The sequence below is a fragment of the Perna viridis genome, chromosome 13 (assembly GCF_037379345.1).
Source record: "Perna viridis isolate PV_CMFRI_1.1 ecotype Kerala chromosome 13, ASM3737934v1, whole genome shotgun sequence".
Classification (NCBI taxonomy): Eukaryota; Metazoa; Mollusca; class Bivalvia; order Mytilida; family Mytilidae; genus Perna; species Perna viridis.
In genome coordinates, this window is record NC_142457.1 from 665,535 (window position 1) to 693,482 (window position 27,948).

General features: G+C 33.1%; 1 protein-coding gene and 1 long non-coding RNA gene across 3 annotated transcripts; one reads left to right on the plus strand and one right to left on the minus strand.

Moving 5' to 3' along the window:
- Positions 1–2,221: 2,221 nt before the first annotated feature.
- Positions 2,222–10,711, minus strand: LOC148599150 (uncharacterized). Its single transcript, XR_015917984.1, has 2 exons — positions 10,519–10,711; positions 2,222–2,758 (listed from the first exon to the last, which is right to left on the minus strand). It is a non-coding gene; the product is annotated as an uncharacterized LOC148599150 (long non-coding RNA).
- A 40-nt stretch (positions 10,712–10,751) lies between these two features.
- On the plus strand, positions 10,752–20,369 carry LOC148599151 (vitelline envelope sperm lysin receptor-like). 2 transcript variants are annotated; one of them, XM_088558570.1, is made up of 11 exons: positions 10,772–10,863; positions 10,980–11,044; positions 12,169–12,215; positions 12,805–12,844; positions 13,469–13,650; positions 15,975–16,132; positions 16,787–16,938; positions 17,424–17,505; positions 18,029–18,194; positions 18,842–18,884; positions 19,919–20,369. In XM_088558570.1, exons 1-11 carry the CDS (start codon positions 10,787–10,789, stop codon positions 20,260–20,262), a joined length of 1,356 nt encoding a protein of 451 aa, XP_088414696.1. In that variant the 5' UTR covers positions 10,772–10,786; the 3' UTR covers positions 20,263–20,369. The 2 variants fall into 2 exon arrangements, with proteins under 2 accessions (XP_088414697.1, XP_088414696.1); XM_088558571.1 differs by lacking the exon at positions 10,980–11,044 and having other exon boundaries at positions 10,752–10,863.
- The last annotated feature ends 7,579 nt before the right edge of the window (positions 20,370–27,948 follow it).

Below are 27,948 nucleotides of genomic sequence, written 5' to 3' on the forward strand. Positions count from 1 at the left end.
TAACCATGCACTAGTATTTATTAAGTCATAATGTAGAATTTCAAAATACTAAGTGGACAACCATTTGCTTCTGAGTATGGGGTCTGGAAGTTTTGGAAATACATATAGATATCTTGGCAACTGCAAAACAATGTACCGTTTGTGACAGCAAAACAAGAAAGTATATTCACTCAGGGACCGTAAATAGAACGATTTCATTATAAAGGGGTCTACGTTTTATGCATGCAGTATGATAGTGATTTGAGAATCAATAAGATGTGGAAGTAAAGAAATTTTTTTTTATTAGTCCCCCCCCCCCATAAAAATACATGTGTGTTCCATATTAATATTGAACTTTTGAAAAAGAAATAAGAAGGGAACATGTATAACATGTAGGTTAAGGATATTTTTTTTATTTTACAATTAGTCAAAGTCATAAACATTCATACTTATTGCATTAGTAGTTAATGAAAAATAGCATAACTACTAAAATAGAAATAACTACTATTGGATTGTAAACACAGAGTTGGTAGGGCAATAGACATATTCTTTCTCTTTTTAAAGATATACATGTAATGATATTCGTTGCGGGGTCTGGAATAAAAGAACAATGTTCCATGTCCCACGCTACATGTAGCTCTACATTTTCACATATAAAAGGGCATAAAATATGCCATTAAAATTACATTATAGATGTAGCTAATTTTTTTTAAAGAGACTCATCTACATGCAGTATAATGTAAATTTTGTGGCAGTCTTTGGTATATAAATTCATTTTATCAAATGTTTAGGCATGTATGCATTAGCAAAACATTTTGTAGAAATTTCAACTTTTAAGAGAGTTTACTTTTCATTTGCGTGAGAAACGTATGATAGAAATCTTTGGTATGAATCTACTCAATGTGAAAAGAAAAAAATATCCAATGGAAATAACTTTCATACTAACATCCGGGCATCGTTGTTTCTCAAACATTTCCCGGACATTTATGAAAATAACCTTGGTTACAAATTTTATCCAATATGGTGAGAAATATAAAGGTAACAGAAGCCTAGCATTGTATGTCCCCATGTTGCATTTAGCGGGATAGACAGAAGCCTAGCATTGTATGTCCACATGTTGCATTTAGCGGGAAAAGACTTCAACTAGACCTAATCTTGACTCTCTAAAAATTATTAGAGAAAATCATACAAAGTACATAACTGAACATTACGTTGCATTACTCGACCTTTGTTTTAAGCCATTCCAGTTAATTTGATTTATCTCGCTTCATCCAGAAATACGATTATCTCTCTTCTATTTTCTTTTTTTATGTATGTCAACTTTTATTCTGCGCAAAATTAGTATTTGAATCTAGTTTTTATTTATGAAATATTTTAGAATACCGATTGGACAAAATGTGATTTAATAGTGATTATAAAAACAAACCAAATAAAAAAGATAACAACAAACATATTTGATCAATATCTAGGGAGGACACACCCTATATAAGATTTAAAAACGGATGTAGTTACTATTAAATAGTACTCATACATTTATGATAATACGTGCCACAACGCATGTGCTTGGTAATATATATGGATTTATTAAATCGGCACCTAAAGTACGTGTAGTGTGTGTAGATAATAAAACGTGAACAATTTTCACAAAAAAAAATTGTAAGTGATGACGTCACAAAAGATCAAAATTTTGTGAGGTTAGGACTTACGATTTATTTATTTTTTTTTTTTTTTTCGTGGAAAGGACTGTTGGCTCTTGTATGAAATTGCATGATATAGCAGATTATCATCTTTTTTTTCAATTTGAGTTTTCTCGTTTCGTACTATTGGAGACTGAATGGTTTGTTTTGTTTCGTTTTGGTTTGTTTGTTTTTTTTTCAGACGCAGTCGGTATAGCTTCGCTTTTTACCCTTTGACCTTAAAGACGCTCTACCAAGTCACCTGATCGCCATTCTGTTTCCCGATACTAATGACTTAGTAGCGTTCGAAAAAACTGTTACAGTATCGAAAATTGAAATTTGTGTTATGTGTTATTTCCTGAACGAAATGTAGAAAATTGTCGTAAAAAGAACAAATTTTACTACATGCGTCAGCTATCTTTTTTTAAAGGTAGTACTTATTTATTTTTAACTAAACGTGTACGAACGTAAAGGACTGCTACATGTACATGTAGCACGGAAACATATACTAAATCTACCCGAATGTTTAATACATGTAGCTATCGAGCTTAAGAATATGTACAACATATGTTCCTACCCTTTAATCTGTTCATAGGTCTGTTGAAATACAATTTGAATTACATCTAACTAAATAATGATAAAGCTTGATCCTTTTGTAAGCTGACATGGATAGACAAGAATACATTTGGCACCAATACCAAAGTTTGATTTATTTGAAAGCTGATGAAGGAGAAACTGGAAAATGAACATATTTCAGGCATCTTCATGCATGCACATGTAGCTACATAGTTGAATGTGGTATTCAAATTTCACATTAGCTTGCAGACTTAAATACTATGTGGAGTCAGAAGTAAGCAAATGCTTGTACTTTATAGGTGAGTAAAACCGTGCCATTCCATACTTATAGATGTACGATACCGCTGATCCCAGATGTGCGTCGGAATTTCCGGGTGGATTAGGTGACTGTAAATTGACTATGATAAAACCAATCGACGCCATGCTGTCTAGTCTAAGAGTCTGTGGTATCTCCAATTGCTCGTTTATAACTTCAAGATCAAAGAAATCAGGATCCTTTTGAAATTTCAGTCCTTCCATCATTAAACCTGAATAATAAACCTGAATGGTAAACCTGAATCAATTGCTGTCAAATAAATTTCTTTGCAGCACAAATCTCTAATATTCGGTATGCGTACATAATTAAGTAAATGGTGACATTATGTACAGTACCCACTTCTTAATTTAAAGTGAATGACGGCACTATGTACCGTACCCACTTCTTAATTCAAAGTAAATGACGGCACTAGGTACCGTACACTTCTTAATTCAAAGTGAATGAAAGTTTCCTTCGGGTTTTGTTGAACTCAGATACACATGGCTCAGATCATTTTGATAAATAGTAGAGTTGATGCTGTATAATTTCTTAATAAAGTATATCTAATCAAAATAAATACATTTAAATAGCACATGGAAGTCAAATACATTATACTTTTGAGTACGTGTATTACAGTTGCGATCACTTCTAACCTCTCTTAAATTCTGTCAGAATCTGTCAGGATTTCTGTTCTACGACATCAGATAGAACAGAAATCCTGACAGATCCTGACAGGGTCTGACAGAGACTGTCCTGGGTCGGGACACATTTTGCCCTATTCCCTGACAGATTCTGACAGAAACTGTCCTGGGTCCTGACAAAGAAAATACGAAAAGCTGTTCTAAACTGTCATACCCCTGGACAGTTCCTGACACTAGATATTTCTATTCTGTGTGACTAATTTAGAACAGGAAGTCATGATCAGCGATTAATAAATGAAACAGTGTGACTAATGTAAATTAGCTATAGTAACCCGATTAGCAAAAAAATATTGATTTCAAAATTTACATTGAATTTCCAATTATATATAGAGAGAGGGCTCGTCGTGATCATCATCCCACAATCACTCGATCGTTGTTCATGTTCAATTTTCGTCGATCACGGTCCAGTCATTCATCGTCCAAAAAATATCATTGTCTACATTTATGTATATTTTTACATTCTGTCATACACCTGCGATATCAATTAAATCAAATTATTTAATTATAAAATTAAAGGTCTATGTTTCTGTTCTAAGTGTAAAAGTCGTAACAGATAACTTTCAGATGTTCTCACGGGATACAGGTCAATTTGTCCCCATTCCAATTTGTCCCAGACCAATTTGTCCCAATTTTGGTCAATTTGTCCACAATTCCACTTTGAGAATTTAATATTAACCATTTACAAAAATAAGCTAGTGTCAAGATACGTTTGAATTCGATCACTGTACTTTCCTTTCATCCCATATTTTTGCAATTTGGCGATTATTTGAGGCGTAAATATTAAGTTGTTCTTGGTTACAAATCCACATATTTTTCTAAAACATCGCAAAAGGACAAAGTGTGCTACACAGAAAAGCAGGTTTGCGATATGCTTGATTTCCTCATTGATAACACATTTGTCACATTTGGAGGAGCTATTTTTCAACAACAAGTTGGCATTCCAATGGGCACTTACTGTGCTCCTCTCCTAGCTGATTTGCTTTTTATATTCATACGAGACTGATTTTTTCAGAATCTGGTAAAGAATAAAAATTTAGAAGTTGCTAAATCTTTTAACTTTACATACAGATATATTGATGATGTATTGTCCATCAACCCTTCTTTAGGTAAATGGTTACCATCAAAAATCCACCAGAGCTCGAGATAAAAGAGACTGCAGAAACGGCTTGTTCTCCATCTCTTTGGACCTATATCTCGAATTTGACAACAGACTCCTAAATCAGGGATATGAGGAAGTGCGTCTTAAAAGGTCTCTTACCAGATTCTTTTTTTTTTAGATATCAGTCCTTGGTTAAAAATATTCAGTTTCGTCAAAAACATGAGTAATGATTGTTTTTTGTAAATTGTTTCTTGTGCTGATGTGACCGCTGATTTACCGATTATGACAATGGTATTTTATGTGTTTTTTAATCACCACTGGTATAGTCACTCCGCAATGGAAGAGGGAGGTTTAGTGCGCTGTAATACCTAGATTCAACCCACCATTTCGTTTGAAATGCTCGTACCAAGTCAGGAATATTATGGTTCTAGCTGCTCCGGTGGTGTATACAATCTATTTTGCCAGATTTATTTTGGGCTTGACTTGATTATGGATCAGAATAGTGTTCGGTAATTTTGTTGTTACCCTTTTTTAATTAAGTTTATTCATAAAATTATAATCTCTATGTATGCGCGTTGGCGCACTAATGAAATTACTAATTGTCAATGTCTGTTTCATAAAACAGGAAGAACTGATGCTGAAGTGCCAAAAAATGCTGATTTTATTGTGTATTGTTCCATCTTAGATTATAGTTTTGGCTTGATTAACATACACAGAATATAATTAAATGACACAATACCTGCTAGAGTGACAATAAAGACAAGCTGATATAGAAGTGTGAACATCTTGACAAGTGAGTGTAGGAAAATAAACAAACGGTTAATTATATGTGGTGCCATAAATGAGTCAACTATAGTTACATTCGATACAAAATTAAATTTTCTTCAAATAAAATATTGTGATGCCATACATGTATTTCACCAATGATATTAATCAAAGTTTTATCAAAAGAAACAATTATTTAAAATTAATCTTCTTGTTTGGGTTTGATTTTATTTTCTTTCTTTATTAAAAAATACAATACAATATGTTTGTATGATCCAAATCGATATTAGCGATCATCATACAAGTAATAAAATCAAAACAAAGCAAATCTTAAAAAAACTCACTGTAAGAATTTTTTTAAACTAACATACTTTAGTTAAACAAGTGAGTTATCCGCCTTTCACCTTCAGTTATTGAAAGACAATCTAGCTCTTCAATGTATTACTGGTATATATATTTATTAAGATAATTTGTAATAATTAATTGCTAATGTTTTTTATGAAACTTATCAAGAAGTCTTATACAAATTCATCTATCATTTTATTTCATATATTTAAAATTAAAATGATCAAATTGTCCAAAACTGGGACGAATTGACAAAAAATGGGACAAACTGGTTGGGACAAATTGACCAGACACCATTCTCGCGAAGTTTAAGATTACCCAAGTTCTTTTTGAGTGAAAGCTACATTTAGTAACATAAGGGTCACAAATCATTCCAACAAATGTTAAAATTGACGATTTTAGCATTAAATGGGTGACTGATACCTAACTGTTTCTGTCAAAGTTCTTCAAAATGCGACTTTTTGCAACGAATGTACATTCTGCAAATTGTATGTGCGCAAGCAGTTTCATTTTTCATAAGGGTCTAAAACTATAGACCAAAATGCTTATTTTTTTCAATACAGCTATCATGTAGGTGACTGTGACACATATATTTCTGTCAAAATTCTTCAAAAATGTCATATTGTTGCAAAATGTATGAGTGCGCACACTTATAATTTCCATGAGGCTTTAAAATTAATGACTAAAATGCTAAATTTTCCGATATGATTATCATATAGTGGCTGTGACAAATTAATTTGAGTCAAAATTCTCCAAAAATGTCATATTGTTGCAAAATGTATGATTGCCCACACTTTTAATTTCCATGAGCGTCTAAAATTAATGACTGAAATGCTAATTTTTTCAATATGACTATCATATAGGGACTGCGACATATCATTTTGAGTCAAAATTCTTTTCTTTAAAAATGTCATATTCTTGCAAAATCTATGAGTGCGCACACTTTTAATTTGCTTGAGGGCCTAAAATTAATGACTAAAATGCTATTTTTTTCAATATAACTATCATGTGGGTGTCTGTGACACATTTGTTGGAGTCAAAATTCTTAAAAATATCTTATTCTTGCAAAAAGTATGAGTGTGAGCACTTTAAAGTTCCATTAAGGTCTAAAATTTCTGTATAAACTGTTTAAAATTGTGAAGGCGTAGCACATACGGCAGGCAATAATTTTTGTTGGTACTGCATACTATACATAAAAGTCGGGTAAAAAATTGAAAAAAAAATCAAGTTTATACATCACGTACATGTACTGTATGTAATGCAGTCAGAGAAGTATTCTCGAGCTAATGACTGTCAGAATCTGTCAGGAACTCTTCTATCAACGTATCTGTTCTACCTAGAACAGTTTCTGACAGGAGGGTGTCAGGACCCGTGACAGATTATGATAGAGCTTGTCCAAAGTCCTGACAAACCCTGACAAGGTGTGTCGCAGGTCAGAACAGTTTCTGACAGTTTAGAACTGTTAATCTATGGCAGCGAATCCTGACAGAATCGAAGAGAGGTTAGAAGTGACACTGTACATGTATATGTCATCCGTCATAACATATATGTGTTAAAGTCTTCTTTGTCGCTACATGTATTATATAGGTGTTTTCCGTCGTAATGTCGTCACAAGTATCGCGTGTGTTTCGTCGTTATACATGTATGTAATGGGTGTGTCATGATTTACATGTATTGAGTGTACTCTGTCGATAGAAATATTTGGTGTGCTTTATCGTCAGAAATATTTAGAGTTCTCCGTCGTTACAAATATTCAATGTGCTCCGCCGTTATATGTATTGAGTGTGGTGTGTCATATCGTTACATGTATTGGGTGTGCCCTGTCGTAACTTGTATTAAATGATCTTTATCGTTATGTGTATTGAGTGGGTGTGGCTAATCATTGAGTTCGAGTTACAGTTTCAGATTGAGTTACAGTTAGAGTTCAACTCGAAATGTTATTTTTTGAGTCATTAATCGAGTTAAAATTCGAGTTTAAGTTAGAGTTCGAGTAATTCAGATGCATTGTTGAATCAGAAAAGTAACACAATACATTCCAATGTATTTTCTCTTTTTTCTCCCTTTGGTTGAAAGGGGGGTTTGGAGACATAAGATGTAGTTCACGTTTCCCATTTTAGCGTTCGTGCATCGTTTAGCGTGAGTTTATACATCGTTTTGCATTCGTTTAAACGCACGATAAACGCACGATAGAAGCGTTTGTTTATATTTGTACTTTGATTATTTCCATGATTTAACTGTTATTTTATATTTTTTGCTACTATCAGTTTTTACATTTTCACTATTCTATATCCTTTTTTTTCTTTCTTTCTCCGTTATTTGTTAATATTACTATTTTTCATCGTTCGTCTATTGTGCGTTTAAAGACACGATATAAGCGTTTGTTTATCGTGCGTTTGATGAGCGCTTAGCGTGCATTTAGGTATCGTGCGTGCGGGAAACCTTAACGTCTCAAGGAGTGTAACTGCCATTATATTTAAATATAAATTGACATTTAAATATCAGAAATTCAATATCAGGATCACCGCTCTTATTCATGATAATCTCAGGACAACAACTTCTATATCGAGGTACATGTAATATGAGGACGTCGACCACTTTTATTTCAAGTTTATATCAAGACGACCACTCCTGTATCAAATAATATCAGGACGACCACTTGTACATGCATACCAAGTTAATATCGGGAAAACCATTCCTGTATCAAGTTAATATGAGAACGACCACACCTATTTCAGGTTGATATCAGGACTACCATTCATATTTCAGGTTGATATCAGGACGACCATTCATATTTCATGTAAATATCAGAATGACCACATCAATTTCATGTTAATATCAGAATGACCATGCACACCTACATGTATTTCATGTAAATATCAGAATAACCACTTTTATTTCATGTAAATATCAAAATGACCACTTCTATTTCATATTAATATCAGAATGACTACACCTATTTTATGTTAATATCAGAGTGACCACTCCTGCAATGTATTTCATGTAAATATCAGAATGACCACTCCTATTTTGTGTTAATATCAGGACGACCTCTCCTATTTCAGGTTAATACAGTGTTTAAATGTACAGTTGGGAGTAATAAACACAAATAATATGTTTGAACTTGTATCATTTAATGACATAGTAAAATATCTTCTATTATTGCATGTAATTCACAGACCACAAAGTGTCGGTGACTTATTATTTTTACTCCTTTTTTATTATGATTATTATTTTTTCGACATCTTCCTATCAAACTCTTCCGGAAAAATGCTCAAAAACCGTATGGCAGACTCTTACGAAACTTTGTATACATATCCGGTATCATCTGCAGTTGTAGCTGAAGTTTTTAAAATTCCGTAAAAGCGGCTATTTTAAAATGGCTGCCGAATAAGGAAAATAGGTCAAAATATATGACATTGCGATATTTCAGAAACCTAGGTACCTAAAACTTTGAAATTTGGTGCAGTGGTACAACTTGATATGCCAAACAAGATTATGCAAAAAAAAAAACAAAAACAAAAAAAAAAAAAAAAAACAGAAAAGATGTTTTGCTCGTTACCATGGCAACAAATTTTCTCGCCAAAATTTAGAAGTGGTCCGATTTGGATGAAATTTAGTTTCTTGGGTAAAAATGAAATACTTAATCTAAATATAGGGATTTCAAGACCACGGGAAAGTCGCTGTTGCCACGTTGACCGATTTACCAGTCAGAACTTCATGATGCACCGATTTCCGGTATAATTAAGTTTTTGTGGTGAGAATAACCCCCCTCATCTATTCGTTTTTAGGTTTCGAGGCAATAATGTGTTCGGGAGTTGACTTGAAGTTGCCCCATGTCTGCGTAACGTTAACTTTAATTGTACATTGTACTTATTATGTTTGTTGACAAAAAATTTAGGTACGATATGGTGTACATGTAAAACCCGTCATACCTAAAGATACGCCTTGCAATTATTATTAGGGCTTTATTCAGAGTCTTGTGATGGCGCCTGGTACAAAGCTATATGTAACTATCAGACAGTCATTGGTATTTATATTATTTCAATTAAATGAAACTTAAATGAAACGTACCCAGACAACGGAATCAATTCATTTAACGATAGAAATCTTAATGTACAGAATTAGAATAACTATGATTAAGGGTTGAGTTAAAAAAAAACTTTTATCGCTGAAACATCACGTGAGGTTAGACTATACAATACAGTAATTACACCTTTAGGATTATAGCATGGTCTGATAATTTCTTTATCTACCCATTGTTTGAACAAAAATCTATTTTCCGCGATAATAATAGCATTTCTAAACCTTCATACTGATAATGTTTTTATTTTAGTGGTTACCGAATGGTACAAATTCTAATCAGCTTGTCGACCCTTGCACAATGCAGGTATCTCGATGATTCAAATTTAAAAATATCTTTATCACGCTTATTTAATTATAATGGTTATTAGTTCATTTTATTTTCTGGTAACCAATTTTTTGTGCACATTCAAATTATTGTGATGGTACAGAAGTTCCTTAAAAACCAAAACAAGAAATATTGCTGAATATAAATTCCTCTGGAAAATTGATTGTAATATTTGTTCTTCACGAAATGACTTTAATATAACAAATGTTCCTAAAGGAATTTTCAATAATCTGTAAGAAATCTTCCATTTGGAACTTCTTTTATAAAGAACATACGTTGACAACGTTTATGATCTATCACCCGTGATGGACCAAGTAGAGTCTGATTTTCCTTTTTTTATAGAAAATTTGGTTAATTTTGACAAAAGTGGGTAAAGAGTATATAGCCTGGAGCCCATTATTTATAAATTCATTAATTTCTGGGTCGGCATCCTCTATTCTGATATTTCCTGGGCCCTCCTCAGCATTATGATTGTCAAGAGTATATCGAAATGATAATTAACTCTCGAGAGCAACTCGTACAAAACTACAAATGATCAACACAACACAAAAAAAAAACACGTAAAAGATCAATAGTAGAAACATGTACCGAGTAAATAGTCCTTACAAAGTCGATCTTGTACATGTATATACATGTACCGAGTAAATAATCCTTAAACTAGTAAATAAACTTACACATGTTTTACCCAATTGAATGTTCGTATGTCTGCATCCCCCTGCCAAGTCAATCCGAAATTCAGTTTTATAAGAAGTCTTCGATCTGATGTGATCTTATTTTGAGTCGTGAAAGAAATTGAAGAATTATTCAGTATGTGATTTTTTAGTACATTGTATCACCAGATCATAAAAATACATGTAAGTTATGATAAACGAGATTACAAATATATATGCATTATCAATGTTCCCGTGTTTGGCTACAGCCCTTAATATCTTTTGAACTACAATGTATGCTAGTAGAAAGAGACCATTTAGAGGTGACGACACTTCCATTGGTACATACAGTTCAAACTGTTCATACAGGTAAACACGTAACATTTCTGTCACAAATCGAACAGTTCACCAAAGAGTAAATCTATACAACGGGGTGCTTTCCCGCCAAACGTGCACTCGTATATAAGTCCGAAATTCTGTTCTAGATTCAGAACCGGGGCCAAGCTGTTGTCGTGCGTGGTTGGATATATTATTTTTTTTCCCTTTAAACGTAAGTACATACATTTACATGTATATTTCTTCAGCGAAACTAAAAGTAGATTGCATATATTTAAAAAAAAGATGTACATGTACATCCCTATGCACATAATCTTGCCATTGAAAAAAAGGCAGATATACATCTATACATGTACCTCATGAAAAATATAATTGCTGTAATATGCGAAAATAATGAAGATGAGGCACACTTCATGTTTTATTGTCCAAAATTTAAAGAAGAAAGATTTATCTTGAAAAAAATTTGTGTAGCTATTATGACAATGATCTGACCGTAACCCAATTTTTACAAGACTTTTTTAATAGCAAATCAATTAAAATTTTGAAGATGGACACCTCCTACATATGTTAATACTTAGAAATTAGTTATTGAAGCACATTTGCGTAGTCATGGTTATAAAAATGTTTTATCAATGATTTTATGATTATATGACAATTGACTTACAAACTCGTTGTAGTACACGTATAGAAAGAAAGAAGATTCTTGTAGAACGCGTATATATAGTTACATGTATCTTTTCCAATTCCAGTTCCAATTATTTTAATTGTGTTAGTGCTTATAAAGAATTTTAATTTTGTTGAAACGGTATTTATTCACCTATCACGTGGTGTATATACTGTAACGGGATAGCATGATTTGACTCACAAAATTATACTCCGCCATCGAATATCGAACCCTAGATCGCTCGATGACAAGCCAGCGACAAACCAATTTGGCTAAAGAATTATTCCTTTAGCCAAGTCAATTAACTGGCTATTTAAATCTCACTACCTACTACAACCCAGGTAGCGAGTGGTCTATGCTCGAGTAGTTTGTATCTTGGTAAGAACATTAGTATCGAAACCTGAACTACATGTATACTGCCGCGCGGAAAATTTTGTATTCTTCAAAATATTCGAAACTGTATAAAATTTAAAGAATCCGAAAATATCATAAAACATCTTAATAATATTTTATTACATGTACATGTAGCTACATTTATACATGTAGGCCAGCTGTATATACAGATCGAGGTTTCCGCGAACTATAACGAGTCCGATGAAGATTAAGCATGGTGGCTCTATGAAAATACTGTTAATAATAAATTTATTTAACTTTGCATTTTATTTTCGCTTTAGGCCATACCATCATGCTGAGAATCTTCCTCCTCCTCGGAGTTCTGGCGGTAAGTATAGGCAAACATTAGTGAATATACGTTTAATGACTTCTATCTCACATATAAAAATGTAAAATATCGCACTTTTTAGCCCGTATAATGCTTATAAACGTGTTTTATGTCAATAATTATCGACTCTGTGGTACCAGAGTATCGATTCCGAGTGGGGTGACATGCATGTCTGCGGGCTGTTATTTCTGTGGGCGAGCACAATAAAAATCCGCCTGGTCTGTTGGATTGGTCAATCAGTGAAATATCTGTCACATGACGTTAAACCATAATCAATCAATCAAAAATACAAATATAAACAGTCTTAGTGGTATGATAAGCTCTTCTAGCATATAAAGAAAATGGATTTAGTGAGTATGTAAAGACAACTACCGGAAAATTGTCAAATTAAGATACAACATTGGTCTTCAATGAACGACGAGGAAACCTCACACCATCGGACATGATACAGCCTCTCCTATAACATGTACAACGAAATAATTACTCCTATAGACTCCAAAACATTAAAGTAAATTGAAAGTGCATTCTTATTCAGTTTCAATTTTCTTTCTATATGTATGTAGATTTTAAACAAGAACTTGTTATTTAGGTTACATGCTCTGCCGTACCAGAAGGATACATTTTGGAAGGTAATGTGAATATTCTGCATAGAAGTTAAAATAATATGGAAGGTTTTAAACAACTTAAGCTTAATATATATACATGTATTTGTTATAAATACGTATATACAAATGTATATGTCGAAACCAATATTTCCATCTCTGTTTCCCTTATTACACACAGTTCCCTCTACATGTATACATGTACTCATATTCCAAGGCAGAAACATGTTCGGTTTATGTAACTTCTGTTTCTATTAGGTAATTTGTAATTAAGTACCGAATTCGCTTTACAAGTTTAAATTCATCCTTCGTCGTGTGCTAATTCAGGGGCCGATATAATATCTTGCTGTACAATATGTCTTACCCCAGATCGTGGCTTGGGTTTCATAATAGTCTAAAATGTAAATTTTCCTCCAATCTTGGAGTATTTCCTCTAATCTTTAATTTTTGATTTTATTGGTCGAAATAATAGTTGAGGTAGAACATCAGTAAAAATCTTTTTTGGGAGTCTTTATGATACCGGACCCGATCTTATTGAATTGCAAAAAAGCTTATTTATTGTATATATTTAACAATTTTACATGTACATGTATTTACACCCCAATATATTTTAGTTACAGAAACATATGCATTTATTTCTTTATTCATTAGTTACTCATGTCTGTGGAACTGCTAGGACATCGGCAACAATCACAATAAAATCTGACCTTCACGTGACCGCAAGGTTAAAGTGTGATGGCGGGGATCAAAATATGAACCCTATCAACGATACTGTGTACGAAACTTCGGCCCAGGTTTTCTATAGCACTTCCGGGTCGAGCTGTGTGTTTAAAGTAAGTTAAATTATTTAAGTAACCATACATTCCTTTGTCCAATGAAAAGTGTTTTTAGTTAACTTCATTTTATTCATTGTATTTAACCCCATTCGGCGTATAGGTAGTATTTGTAATTACTCTGTCCATCCGTCCGTCCAAATTTCGTCGCATGATGGGTTAATTCTAAATTTGTCATATGTCTTTACAGACATTCGTTATTTTATTGAATATCAGATATCAAGTTTATGTTTGATGTGCCATTGATTTTATGGACGTTTCTCTGTGAAATATGTTTGATGGGAATGTGTCATTGGTCTTATGGACGTTTCCCTTTGATGGGAATGTGTCATTGATTTTATGGACGTTTCCCTGTGAAATATGTTTGATGGGAATGTGTCATTGGTCTTATGGACGTTTCCCTTTGATGGGAATGTGTCATTGATTTTATGGACGTTTCCCTGTGAAATATGTTTGATGGGAATGTGTCATTGGTCTTATGGACGTTTCCCTTTGATGGGAATGTGTCATTGATTTTATGGACGTTTTCCTGTGAAATATGTTTGATGGGAATGTGTCATTGGTCTTATGGACGTTTCCCTTTGATGGGAATGTGTCATTGATTTTATGGACGTTTCCCTGTGAAATATGTTTGATGGGAATGTGTCATTGGTCTTATGGACGTTTCCCTTTGATGGGAATGTGTCATTGATTTTATGGACGTTTCCCTGTGAAATATGTTTGATGGGAATGTGTCATTGGTCTTATGGACGTTTCCCTTTGATGGGAATGTGTCATTGATTTTATGGACGTTTCCCTGTGAAATATGTTTGATGGGAATGTGTCATTGGTCTTATGGACGTTTCCCTTTGATGTGAATGTGCCATTGGTCTTATGGACGTTTTCTTGTGAAATATGTTTGATGGGAATGTGTCATTGATTTTATGGACGTTTCCCTGTGAAATATGTTTGATGGGAATGTGTCATTGGTCTTATGGACGTTTCCCTTTGATGGGAATGTGTCATTGATTTTATGGACGTTTCCCTGTGAAATATGTTTGATGGGAATGTGTCATTGGTCTTATGGACGTTTCCCTTTGATGGGAATGTGTCATTGATTTTATGGACGTTTCCCTGTGAAATATGTTTGATGGGAATGTGTCATTGGTCTTATGGACGTTTCCCTTTGATGGGAATGTGTCATTGATTTTATGGACGTTTTCCTGTGAAATATGTTTGATGGGAATGTGTCATTGGTCTTATGGACGTTTCCCTTTGATGGGAATGTGTCATTGATTTTATGGACGTTTCCCTGTGAAATATGTTTGATGGGAATGTGTCATTGGTCTTATGGACGTTTCCCTTTGATGGGAATGTGTCATTGATTTTATGGACGTTTCCCTGTGAAATATGTTTGATGGGAATGTGTCATTGGTCTTATGGACGTTTCCCTTTGATGGGAATGTGTCATTGATTTTATGGACGTTTCCCTGTGAAATATGTTTGATGGGAATGTGTCATTGGTCTTATGGACGTTTCCCTTTGATGTGAATGTGCCATTGGTCTTATGGACGTTTTCTTGTGAAATATGTTTGATGGGAATGTGTCATTGATTTTATGGACGTTTCCCTGTGAAATATGTTTGATGGGAATGTGTCATTGGTCTTATGGACGTTTCCCTTTGATGGGAATGTGTCATTGATTTTATGGACGTTTCCCTGTGAAATATGTTTGATGGGAATGTGTCATTGGTCTTATGGACGTTTCCCTTTGATGGGAATGTGTCATTGATTTTATGGACGTTTCCCTGTGAAATATGTTTGATGGGAATGTGTCATTGGTCTTATGGACGTTTCCCTTTGATGTGAATGTGCCATTGGTCTTATGGACGTTTTCTTGTGAAATATGTTTGATGGGAATGTGTCATTGATTTTATGGACGTTTCCCTGTGAAATATGTTTGATGGGAATGTGTCATTGGTCTTATGGACGTTTCCCTTTGATGGGAATGTGTCATTGGTCTTATGGACGTTTCCCTTTGATGGGAATGTGTCATTGGTTTTATGGACGTTTCCCTGTGAAATATTAATCCAATATTAATCCTAATAATCTGAAAATGTGGTTCATTTAAGTTAAATATACATGTAGCAAACCTACATGTAAAAAAATAATGTTTAAAAACATACGAAATTTGAATTCTTATATATAGAACAATGTAGTATTCTCATGAACAATTTCCGATACGTGTACCTTTTAGATATGAACATACAAGTTTTACGTCCAAGTTACTTGTTATATGGCAATTTTTCGATGCCTTAAAATATTTATCATAATTACCTTTTAAAGCATCCCAATGAAAATTCGACCCTGTACGCCATAGAACTGGAGGTAGGATATGGGTTCCGTAACGAGTCGTTGATGGATGAGTACGAGTCTTACACCATTACCTGTACAACTGAAGACCACGGAAGTGATACACTGGCTAGCAAGGATATTGACAACGGGTAACATAAAGTTACATTGTAGGCACGGACCATTTGGATTTCTGGGAAGGGGTGGGGATCGATTTCAATGCGGGTCAGAATATTTTTTTCGCCCTCTTTGCTATCTGTATGGTTCACGCAGGGACATTTACATATTTAGACAAAAAAATAAAATTAAAAGTAATGGGCTGAATGTGGACCAGTGGCCCAGATGTTTGCCATTTTTTTTTATTGAAATATAGTAAAGGCCAAATACCGGTCCAATCAGTTGGTGCGTGCATCAACAATTTGCTTCCTATTTTGATCAATGCGTTGAACTTTTAATGTAATTCGTAGGTGATGACGGATGCTTACAACATGTAGTTCATCATTGTAACTTGAAGCGGTAAGAGGAACTTTTTTTTATTTGTACTCTAAAATTGACTCTATTATAATAGAGTGATGTTTTCTGGCGTAATTCCGAAATACCTAACCTTCGACAGAACAATGTTGAGCCTGTATTTCGTCAGCATGTCGTCCAGGGCTAAAACCGTCATTGTGGCATTTTAACTATTGTTCCTTATAGGTTAACTCAATCTTTGTTGCACTGTGGATTTGCGTATCTGCGTAATTATGGCGAAATTCGACCTTCTGATATGTTTGGTATCTTTATTAATGTTTTAATTAATATTACAGGCTCGTACCACTAATAGACATGACCAAACAGCTTGGCAGTGCTTACGACGGAATCATCAGTGTTAAGCTCATAGATATACTTGGCGACGAAATCACCGGCAGTAATTTACCAATGGCCAAGAAAGTTTATCTTCAAGTGACCGTTGTTAATGGTAACATCTGTTTATAGACAAATAGGTCATGCATTTGTCCGTTTCGAATGGGCTAGCTTTGTGATGAGAACAGGGATTGGCCCTTGATATCAGGTTAGGTTAAATATAATGAAAAGCCAAGCGAAGTGTGGCAAGACATTTTTTCGGGGCTAAATTTGTGAAAAATATATATGTCATGCAAATATTTTAGGACTGCCATTTTGTAAGTCCGCTCAGAGTATAGGTGAACTAATCGGGGCTTAATCAATATAACATTACGTGTATTTCTCACTGAAGAGTAATATGTACCACAATCACTGAACAGTAGTATGTACCATAATCAGGTCCACATCGTTGGTACATTGTACATGACGAGTCTTTTCACTACACGTGCATGCGTGTATTTATACACCTTTTATTTTCACCATACATGCACTACTGCTAATGTTAAACTAGGTTATCGTTTTCTGTATTGCTTGCAGACGATTTATTTGTTTTTGTTTCAGGTACAGCCACTGGTCTTACTCCCTTCAACTGTTATGCCTCCAGTGATAATGGGGACAATAGATATGACTTGCTGGTAGCCGGGTAAGTAAACAAATCAGGATTCGATATTGCATAGGGTTTAAGAACAGGAACGTCCCAACTGTTTAAGTGTTTCTATCATTTAAAACTAAAAAAACACTTTAAATTCGATACATTTGCATGATGTCTCTGATCATTATACCGTTTGATAATAAACTATCAAATTCATCCTCAAGTGTGGTACATATCAATAAAATATAACAATCTCATAATAATGATGGGGTTTATAAATGTTTCACGAGTCCATGAAACCGTACACAGCCACGCCCACAATTACCGGACTACTTTTATTGTTTGCTGTTAGGCAAGAGACCACAATTAATTTTCAAGTGCATTTCAATATACACATTTGAGCAGATTAAGAAAATTCCATCGGCGCGAACTGAATAAAACTATTTTGGCATAACTGTACCTACTTGTACATGTACCACCATTGGAGAAATCGACTTTTAGACGGTAGTGCTCAGTGCAAGACACAAGTAGCTTCTTTCAGTGCACCTTTTGTTATTGCATCATTCTTTTTTAGCTGTGGTGATGGTGTTATTTTCACACGTAAAGAAGGCTTTACCACCGTAGGTAAGGTTGCAACCAGTCCCATGTTCAGAGTATTCAATCTACGGTCATTTTCCGGAAATACAGACAAAATCTCCTTTTCCTGCTCCATAACAACTTGTACCAGCTCTTGTGACGGGGTAAGCATCACGGTATTAAGTATTACATTTGCAAACATATCATTTTCCTCTTAGCCATACGGACCCTTATATTTTGTTCCTACCCTTAAATTTTGTCATTTTGTTTTAGTGCGTCTTCAAAACAAACCAGTCAAACACTTATTAAAAAAAAATAATAAATAAAAATGTTACACGTATACCTACATGTATCTGCAAATCCTAGTTTTTTTATTTGCATTATGCCCTACATTTTCTCAATTGCATATTTAGAATAACAATATTTTGTGTTTACATCTAAATATCCAATAAAGAAATAAGTCAAACAGTATTATGTCTGAGATTCGATGTCGGATATTACAAACTTTAATTTATTCGCCCAAAATTTATTTCAATTTCATTACCAACTAAAATCAATATTTTTTTTTTGTTTTTTCAGCAAAACAATTTTCCCAAAAGCTTCAAAATAGGAAGAATTTAATTGTTTTTCTCAAAAAGATCCTCCTCCTTACCACTAATAAAGTGGTGGGTCGATGCCCAGCTCGGACATTAATATTTTTTTTTCGGATAAAATATTGCAAGCAATTTCCAACAATACGTTTAGGAAATACACGTACATTGATTAGTGTTTACCTTTAATAACATACATGTACCTGATTTTCTTTTCATAGTCCTCCTGCTCCTTACGTCAGAAGCGATCAGCTGATCAACCAGGTAAGTACAATATTTTCTCTGCTATTCCAACAGTTACTACAGATACATTTAACTATACTAGGCAACAGGAAAAAAACGCACCACTCCTCTCTTGTTTATTTTAAAACAAGGCTGTAGCCAAGGTGGGTGCGACGGATGAAAGAAAAACAAATAATAATTTTGAATTACATCTTAGCTTGAGAAATCATACCAAATAACCCAAGTAAAATTGAGTATCAGAAAACCTGGCTACGGCCCTGTAACAATTCAAAAATGCTATGATAAATTATGTGAAATACTGAAATATTCTAAATTCAGCTTGACACTAACACATAGACAATGAATGTGAAGCTTATGTTTAATATTTACATGAGCTTTATTATATAGATAGTACCGTTCATCTTATCATTGTAAATACGGGAAATTGCCGGAGTGGTTAAGGCGTTGGACTTACAGGCTAAAAACCACTAATTCCACTTTCCATAGGCTTCTATGCTAATTTCACAATATTCAATGGCTTCTCTGGACTTTACCTTAACTTTAACCTGCAGAGGACTATATATCAGCATGATTCTACATATGTCAGCTCACAATCCTCAGAATGGCATGTGGGGTTAGCAGACTTGCAGTGCAGTACTGGTCACCGGAAGTGAAGGGTCTATAAATAGCATGGGAAATCCCAGTGTTTTCACAAGATAGGGGTATATTTAAAAATCATTATGGAGATTAGGCTTCACATCACAAGAAGCAAAATGCACCCATAAAATGTACAGAAATGTTTTTCCTTTCAGAAACTGTTTAAATTTTTTAAATAAGATGAGAACTTTTTTCACAGCACTATGAGGAACAGGGGTAATTTTTGCGTAGGACTATTTTTGCGTACGTTCCGAATGCTCATTGGTTGAATTGGTGGTCTGTAACCTACAATCAAGATCCACACGGACTGGCTAATTTAAATTTTTATGTACGTTTTTCTTCCAGTGTTTGCAATTACAACTAGATGTAATCTTTCTTCATAAATGATGATAATCTAATGTCTATGCAATTGTTTTTAGAAGATGAAGTATTCATCCATACACCGACTTTTAGAGTGAACGGAATACCAGACATTCCACAAGCTGATCGTGCTCATGGTGAAAATCCACAGTCGGGTCTTGATGAATATGACCCACGTGACCCCGATCTAAAACAGAGGCTTGAGGCCGACGCCATGGTTACACAAATAAGAGCAAAACTAAGGAAATTAAAGCAGGATATGGAACTTAAAATTGCCGAAATTAAAATATCGGCCGTAGGAGCTGTAGCTCTTGTTGCTTTGTTGTTGGCCTCTGTAGCATTGATTCGTTCCATAAAAAAGAAGGAAAAATTACAGAAGGTTGTTGAAGTTATAAAAGCATAGCCTACAGTACATATAACAATGGCGATTAATGGTTGTATAATCTGGACTTAGTTGTTATTCTTGTTAGCTTGTTGATATCTTGTGAAGGAATAAAATGTATTTTAATACTTATAGTATTCATAATTTTTCAAACAGTAGTATATGAATAACTCTAAAGTACATAACAAGAACATCTACCATTAATGAGAATAATTATTAGATTGTTTTACACAGTCGCACAATATATGAAATGTATATGTACCATCAACATGCATAAACTACATGTACGTGTATGAAAGAGTAATCAAGGAAACCAAGATTCTGGCGGAAATAAGAAGAATGTAATCCAGGGACAGAGACCAGACATAAACAACAAAGAACATATAGTAACTAAAAAAAAACATACAAAGAAACACAAGTATATAAACAACTCGGACTCCACTAAAAACTAGGTGCACCGTTAGGGTAAGAGTCCTCTTACTGAAACCCCAGTTAACTTTTTAGGTCGTTATGTATAATATACATTGTACATAATACAAGTAGCTCCTAGAAATACAATTGCAAAATTTAAAAGTATATGTATTAGACATTCATAACCACGTGACTAAAGGATACACAATGAGAACAGAAAATAATTTTACATTGTAGCTGAAAGTAAAAATATCATACCACTAAAAGCAGTCAATGCTGGGGAAAAGATCTATATAAAGTATTTAAGATATAATACTACCCGGATGAAATCTTATCCTATAGAAATTATTTCACACTATTTTTTTTCCGGGAGATATTATTTCATTATGAAAAATTGTCAACACTTTTTAAATTGTAACCACTACTTGAACACTGAAACATAGTATAGTTTATCAAGAAAAAGCTAGAGGTATCGCTAATTGTACACATGATATTTCATACTACAGAATTAAATAATATCCAGAAAAGAGTGAACAGAATTCATAATTGTGCACAAGGTATGTCATACTATTAAATAATATCCTGAATATAATTCATATTTGACGATTGAACAGAATTCATTCTCTTGATAATATTTATCAATTGAAAATATCCTGGATGAAAAACTACATTTTTTGTTAGGTGCACCTCATGACATATCATACAGGATATTTATTGATATCTGAAAACATCCTGGAAGAAAATTAATACCTAAAAGAACACCCTGAATAACATGTCATATCAAAAATTAACCACAACGTTAGCACCTATAACATTGTGAGCTCTTTTTACCCCACAAAAAAAAAACAAAACAAAACAAAAAAAAAACACTTTTTTTAATAGTACCCCTAAAAAACCCTTACAGACACTTGTGTTTAATTATCATAAGGTTTAGTATTGAACCAATTTAATGGTGATTGAAAACATTTATCTCTTATAAAATATCTCCGGATTAAATTTGATGTATATTTTTTTCCGGTGGAAAGTATTTTACACATGATACTATTGGAACGTTCTAATTGGCTATTATATACCTGATTAATTTATTCAACTCCGCCCACTGTATAATGTGTGTCTGGTTAACTTTGGGGAAAACGTTAAATTATAAAAGTAGATGTGGTACATAATGTACAATTAATTTCTAATGAGACAGTCATCCACTAAATTCAAAGCAAATTCTCTACAACCGCAAGCCAATAAACATCTGTATACTTGAGGTGTTGAATCGATGTGACTTCAAACTTTGCCAGATAAGTTTATAGGACCCCCCCCCCCAAAAAAAAAAAAAAAAAAATGTTGCAAGGATATGCAGTTATATGTACATACATATTTTATATTTTGCTGAAAATCACTGGAATAGTTTTGATTTAAGACTCAATTTCTTTAGAATGCAGTCAGATACACAGTGTTAAACTTGCTGTAGTCTAGTAATATTCAATTAGACCATTCATTTCAATATACAAAAAAGAATGAAAACAGTGCATGTGTAGAGAAAACTAGGAAGCAAAGCACCCCCAAAGTCTGGCATGAATGATAACCTACACACACACACACACACACACACGGGGATGCAGGCTGCTGATGGTCCCGGAGAAAAAGGTACAGTAACATCCAAAACAGTGGTCCATTTAGATGGTGCTGTAATCAATTTCATATGTAGACATAGTCTGAAACGTAGAAAAAATTCAAACCTGGTAGTTTATTATGTATTAATTTTCGAGATCTCATACATCTCAGCAGGTATGGACCCGGCATTAATGCAAATTTTGACCTTGCAGGAATATATGTATATATGTATATATGTATATATGTATATATATATATATATGTATATATGTATATATATATGTATATATGTATATATGTATATATGTATATACATATGTATATATGTATATATGTATATACATATATACATATATACATATATATATACATATGTATATATGTATATGTATATATATATGTATATATGTATATATGTATATATATATGTATATATATATATATATATATATATATATGTATATATATATATATATATATATGTATATGTATATATATATATATATATATATATGTATATATATGTATATGTATATATATATGTATATGTATGTATATACATATATATACATATATATATATATATACATACATATATATATACATATATATACATATATATATATGTATATATATATGTATGTATATATATATATATATGTATATATATGTATATATATATATATATGTATATATATATGTATGTCTATATATATATATATGTATATATATATATATATATATATGTATATATATATGTATATATATATGTATATATATGTATATATATATATATATATATATATATGTATATATATGTATGTATATATATATGTATATATATATGTATATATATATATATATATATATGTATGTATATATATATGTATATATATATGTATATATATATGTATATATATATATATATATATATATATATATATATATATATATATATATATATATATATATATAGACATACATGTACTAAAGTACATTTTCGCAAAAATGCCGGGAAACAGTTACACCCTACTTACAGTGTTAAGTGCAAACATACTTTTAAGTAAGCTTCAGATCTGATAGGGGACGAAGTTGACTATAGATACATGTACATTTATATATCGTTTTCTCGCTATTTTGTCCTCTTATACATGTTCATGTAGCTTGGTGGTGATTGTCACTTCTTGTCGCTAACCAGTCGTATAGGTTCAGGCCAGAAAAGGTCCAATACTCTTATTGCATGTCGGAAACGAATTTAAATGGCTATTGAAGACCATATAATACAGGTTTTTTTCAGTGAGAAAGATACAAAAATACCAATCTTTTTATAGGAAGGTCCGAAACAGACGGAGATATTATGGGTGAATTTAGTTATTATTTGATATTTTGAATGAGATAATGCAGGTATCTTGCTGTCGTACATACATTGTCAATGTTGTAAGGAACTACATGTATTTTCAAAGAATGCTTGACAAACATGTGAAAATGAAAATGAAATTTTCACTCTATACAATTTGGTGAGTGAAATTCGAAGTACATGTTAAATAATTAAAGTTTTCGATGCCCATACGTAGCATGTTTTTAAAGGTTATTGTCCATTGCTAGAATGTTCATATTTTTCGATAAAAATGTCGTTTTGAAGCTTAAATTGGGTATGTTTTATCAGTTTTTGTGCAGTTTTTGATTTTTGTGTGATTTTCATGGTATCATTTATATTTTGTTTATTTATTTTTTTCTCCTGTTGATATATTCATATGCTCATGCACATGTATGCATTATATTGATATATTTTTGTCCGGTGAGTTGCAGTAAGCACATACTGAACGAAATGCGTGTCAATTATCAAGATGAGGAATTTTTCTAGTTGTCAAAGACATTCAACCATACTTTTTAAGCATAAAATTGGAACTGTAAATGAATCAAGCTTGAATTCGATTAAATATTTGAAAAAAAAGATAAGAATTATATTGTTATCTAAGTGGTCTCTGTTTGGTCCCTACTATTCTTGAATTGTCCCAGTCTCAATCCCCACAACTGAGCATCTTGGGATGCAATCCCAAAGGGTTCAATTTATGTTTACTTAAGTTATTTTCTGGTCATCAAGAAAATGCATATTTCTGATCCCTTTTTGTTCCCTTATTTCATTAAGACTCAATCCACGATGATCCTCAGAATCATCAGAGCCTTTATATCATGATGTGGCACCCTGTTGTTTAATTTCAATATATGTTTATAAATGTACTTTGGTTAACATTGTTCGGACACTACATGTCTTCGGACGACGACTACATACGGACTAAAATGTTTGTGAACCTATCCGAATTGTAACAAATATTATTTTTCAACTTTCAATGTTTACATGTACTTGTGTATGCATGCATTTACACACGAAAAACACCTTTTCCCATACATGTTATACACGCTTACTATGTCTGACAAATGAATTGTTTTCTTTTAAAGGGCAGATTGAGGGCTCAAACAATTTAAACATGTTTAACCCCGCCACATACTTTATGCCCCAAGGCTGAAACCTGTAGTCCAGATACATGTACATTATGTGCCAGCCCCAATGCAGGAACCTGTAGTCCAGATATTACAAATGTATGTGCCTGCCCCAAGGCAGAAACCTGTAATCCAGAGTTTATGTGCCTGCTCCAAGGCAGAAACCTGTAATCCAGATACTTTATGTGCCTGCCCCAAGGCAGAAACCTGTAGTCCAGATACTTTATGTGCCTGCCCCAAGGCAGAAACTTTATGTGCCTGGTTCCGGTTGAGCATGGCGGTCATGAAAAAAATCAGAGAGGAAAAGTTCTAAAGACAGCAGATTTTGAGTATATCCTTTACTTTAAGTACTTAATAACTCAAACTTATCATCAACCAAACTCCACTTTAGTATATGATCCTTAACTCGACCCTATAGATAATAAATAACTTATCATCAACCAAACTCTACTGAAGTATATGATCCTTAACTCGACCCTATAGGTAATAAATAACTTATCATCAACCAAACTCCACTGAAGTATATGATCCTTAACTCGACCCTATAGATAATAAATAACTTATCATCAACCAAACTCCACTGAAGTATATGATCCTTAACTCGACCCTATAGGTAACAAATAACTTATCATCAACCAAACTCCACTGAAGTATATGATCCTTAACTCGACCCTATAGACAATAAATAACTTATCATCAACCAAACTCCACTGAAGTATATGATCCTTAACTCGACTCTATAGATAATAAATAACTTATCATCAACCAAACTCCACTGAAGTATATGATCCTTAACTCGACCCTATAGATAATAAATAACTTATCATCAACTAAACTCCACTGAAGTATATGATCCTTAACTCGACCCTATAGATAATAAATAACTTATCATCAACCAAACTCCACTGAAGTATATGATCCTTAACTCGACCATATAGATAATAAACAACTTAGACCTAAAACAACCGGTGATCAACCAAACAATGATGACGGGAGGGTATCATGGCAGTTCTGGCTCTTTACACAGTGTTATTTAGCTTGACAAATATTACCTACCCTAATGTATTCTATCAAAAATATCCTGATACCTGCAGACTTCACAGGATGTGTATCAATAAACAATGAAAACTACTCACTGTCTGTGTTTACGTCCAACATATTAAGTAACTATCATATAACAGCTAAACGGTCAGTGATCATGCAATCAACTCGAAGCTTGATTATTGAAAAGTGGTGACATTCACATTAACCCCGGTCCACCCAAAAGACAGCCTAAATTTCCTTGCCACAGTTTATTCGAAAGGATTTATTGCCATCGGCAAAGCAATAGATTGTAACCAATGCAAGAGATTGACACACATTAAATGTACCCCTGAAAATACATATCAGCTTTACGAAAATATGAATAATGGAGAAAAAGGTTCACTTTTGTTGCAGTCAGTGCAGTTTACAACTACTCACACAAATAAATAACATCCATCTGCCGAAAGATGATACAAACGAAGAAGGATCTCATGATTCAGGAACGAATACAAATGCTATGATATATACAAGCGACATGCTGGAATCTTACGAACAATCTCGGTCAGTTTTTGAGGATTTGATCAAAGTCCGACAAGACCATCCGAGTAAATTTGTTATCTCGCATTTGAATATAAATAGTCTAAAAACAAAATTTATAGAAATTTAAGAATTGTTGGTTGACAAAATTGCTGATTTCCTCATTATAGCAGAAACCAAAATAGATGGATCGTTCACAAACAGCTTGTTTGAAGTATCCGGCTACAAAATTGAACTTAGAGACGTGCATGGCGGTGATATTGCGACTGTCATCAGATCCGACATACCAGCCTGACGACAGCCTGACCTAGAATGCAAAACGCTTGAAAACATCACATATGAGGTAATCCTGAATAGAACTAAATGGCGTATTATCTGTATCTATAGACCTCCGAATATGAATGATCAGATATATAGTAAAACATTACCAAAACTCTTGATAAATATATAACGCAGTATGATAACTATCTATTACTTGGTGACATAAACTATGATATATTATGTCCCAACAGAGGAGAGGCACTTTTGGACTTAATCGAACTTTTTGTTCTGACAGATCTAGTCAAAGAACCAACATGTCACATGAAAAACTGTGCACCGTCTTTGTTAGATGTTATATTGACATACAACAAACAATTATGTATGAGATCACTTACTTTTTCTACTGGAATTAGTGACTGTTATAATATGCTTAGTACTGTAATTAATAATTCTATTCCTAATCTAGAAAAAACAAAAAAATAAGTTATAGAAGTTTTCGAAAGCTAGATGTAGATGCTTTTAACGGAGATATTGCAAATACTGATATACCAATATACCAAAATAAATGATTGTTATCACAACTTTGAAAATGGAATGTCGAAAATGTTTGATGAACATGTACCAGTGAATACCATGTATAGGAGGCACAATCAAGTACCTTACATGAACAGGGAATTGCGGAAAGCAATATATGAACAGAAAATGTATTATACAAAATATTTGAATAATAAAAACCCCAAAATATTGGAACAATACAGAAGTAGGAGAAATCGTGTAAACAAATTGAAATAAGTCAGAAAGTATTTTTAGAAAGATGTACTGGTGGCTGCAAACAAAACGATTTTTGGCAAATCAACAAGCCATACTTTTCCAAGAAAAGGAAAAAAATTCAGAATCAAAATTTATTTTACAAGAAAAAGATGATGTAATCTCAAAAAACGAAGATGTAGCAGAGGTTTTTAATAATTGTTTATGTAAACGTGGCCAAAGATATTGGAAAAAATTACATTTTTGATAAAGAAAATCATCCTAGATTGAAGGAAATTGAAAACAAAAATTTTGAAAAAAAAAACATTTTCAAGTTTAAATGCACCAATGAAAAAAAAGTAGCCAAAATTATGAATAAATTTGAGGTAAAAAAGGCTACGGGTGTTGATAAAAGTTCTGTGAAATTGATCAAACGTTGTATCTCATCATTTGTTAAACCAATTACTACTATGATAAATTTTTCAATTGACTCTTGTTCTTTTCCAGACAGGTTAAACTATTTTTGATAAATTTCTCTTTACATTCATGAAAGGACATGGCTGTCAAACAACTCTACTTAAACTTTTAGAAGACTGGAAACGTTCTTTGGAACAAAATGAA